We start from the raw sequence: 2,222 nt of genomic DNA, 5'->3' as shown, positions 1-2,222 counted from the left end.
AGATTTTTGCTGAGTTGCTAGTTTCCCGGACTGAGCTCCAAATTTGGATCCTCTTGCCTCAGCCTCCCGGAGTACTGAGATTGTAGGAATGTACTACCACACCCAATTTATGGATGATGCTACTAAAATTTTTTGTACCCTTACTGAGACCTTTGCTATATGGACTATGCTCTTTATTGTCTAAAAGGCAGGGAGAACTGAATATTCTCATTTACTGACAATTTTTGTCTTTTAATGAATTTTTTCTTCTCCTTGTGCTATTCTCTCTCTCTCTCTCTCTCTCTCTCTCTCTCTCTCTCTCTCCAGGGTCTTATAGTTAAGGCTATTCTTCATTTCTCATAATCTGAAAGCACTTGATAGGTATGATCAAATGGCTATGAAAATCTTTCTATTTTTAGCTCTGCTGACTAAAACAGGAAACTGAGAAAGCCAAGTATATAGTTTAAACTCTTAGGGGCCACTCAACTTTGTTATTTTTTCTCAGCTTGAATTTTACTGTTAACCTCAGCTAGGTACAATATGTGAACCCGTTAGTCACAGAAATAATGAAGTAGGACCAGTTAAGCAGCATGGATGAAACAATGCAAAACGCATGTGGCACTAATGGTGGTGAGAGTACTATGTCACCTATAAAAATGAGGACAGATACAATACTGGGGGGAGGATATGAGCCAAGATTTGGAGGCACATGGTGTGTTTGTAGCAATCTGACAGTAGAACAAAGCCTTGATTTTGGTAGATGTTAGCTATACATTGTATATAGCATAGTATGAGTATTTCCTGTTCTAGGTTGGTCTGACACATTTTGAAAGAAATTTTGACTAAGCCCTAAAACTGTTAGTTGCCCTTTGTCTCCATAAGAATTTAATCCTCAATTTTTTTTTTTTTTTTTTTTTTTTTTTTTTTTTTTTTTTTTTTTTTTGTGTGGGGGATACATACAGAGTCTATCTGAGAAGTCAAGGAAAGTATTTCGAATATTCCGGCAGTGGGAATCTTTGTGCTCATCCTGAATATGGTCCAGCCCCTCTGTGGAGAGAATTGGAATGAAAGTGACTTTTTGAAAAATTGGAATGAGTGACTCATTGAACAGTTTGGCTTTATCAGAAGGATCCCCAGGCATGGGGAACAGCGGATAGTGCAGGCACTGTTCTGTTAAAGGACTGAAGAGTTATTAAGCCACATGAAGGAAGACCAAGGATGGAAGAATTTACTCTCAGCAGCTTTAGTGCGGACAGTGTTCTGAGGATCTGTATATCCCAGGAATCTGACAGTGTATGTTAATAAAGTATTTGCTAAGATACTTCCTGCTGGAGAATTGTTTTCTGCCTTGCCTAATGGGTTGGAGAAGACTTCAGTGTAACAGTGAACAGAGTCAAACTTCGGGTTTTCAGAGCAACTGCAAAACCTACAATTTATTTTTTAATTTCAGTCTAAGAGGTACATGTAGTCTTTCTTAAACCAAAGACTAGGAATTTCTTTTATGTCACTAGATCTCCCGGGGTAAGGCAGTGTGGGTAGACTGAACATTTTTCTTCTTGCTTCAGTGACAACAGAGTAAGGTAGTAGAATGGAAGGAGGGAGGAAGCCACCCAGAAAAGGCCCTCCACATGCCTTCTTATGCCTGCCTGTCTGATTAGGGATACAGGGCTCTGTCACTGCTGTGCCACTGTCAGCTTCTGTGATAGAGGATTGACCCTGAACCCAACCCATCTAAACACAGCTGCCCACTGATGGAGTGCCACCGCCCACTGAAGGCTGGAAAGGAAAAAGGACTTAACTGCTTGATTTGTTTTAGAATTCTCTTTTTCCCCTTATTTTGTTTTTTGTTTGTTCTGTGTTTTGAGACAGGGTCTTGCTATGTCATCCAGGCTGGCCTAAAACTCATGGCAACCTCAGCCTCCTGAGTGGCGGGATTACAGATGTGCACCACACCTGGTGAGTCTTTAGTGTAAAAAAAAAAAAAAAAAAAAAATCATGCTGAGGGCTGGGGAGATGGCTCAGTAGAATAGGCACTTGCCTGGCAAGTGCAAGGGTCTGAGTTCAATCCCCGGTTCTGCCAAAAATAAAACATAAAAGACTAAGCAGTGGGCCGGTGAGATAGTTCAGCAGTCTAAAGTGCCTGCTTAGGCAAGCTTAAGCAGGTGCAGGGGACTGCAGTTCCATCCCCGGCACCACGTGATGTGGCAGCCCCACCCTCAGGGCAGGCTGAGCCAGCCAAAAAA

General features: G+C 41.6%; 1 protein-coding gene across 1 annotated transcript in view; it reads left to right on the top strand.

Moving 5' to 3' along the window:
• Positions 1–1,803, top strand: part of Zc3hc1 (zinc finger C3HC-type containing 1) — a 25,778-nt gene extending 23,975 nt beyond the window's left edge. Inside the window, exon 10 of the mRNA XM_004642751.2 lies at positions 942–1,803. Coding sequence (XP_004642808.1) covers positions 942–1,010 — 69 coding nt within the window. The 3' untranslated portion in view covers positions 1,011–1,803. The remainder of the gene's footprint in view (positions 1–941) is intronic.
• The last annotated feature ends 419 nt before the right edge of the window (positions 1,804–2,222 follow it).

Source organism: Octodon degus, unplaced genomic scaffold, assembly GCF_000260255.1.
Source record: "Octodon degus isolate 3935 unplaced genomic scaffold, OctDeg1.0 scaffold00160, whole genome shotgun sequence".
Classification (NCBI taxonomy): Eukaryota; Metazoa; Chordata; class Mammalia; order Rodentia; family Octodontidae; genus Octodon; species Octodon degus.
This window is presented reverse-complemented; position numbering and strand designations above follow the sequence as displayed.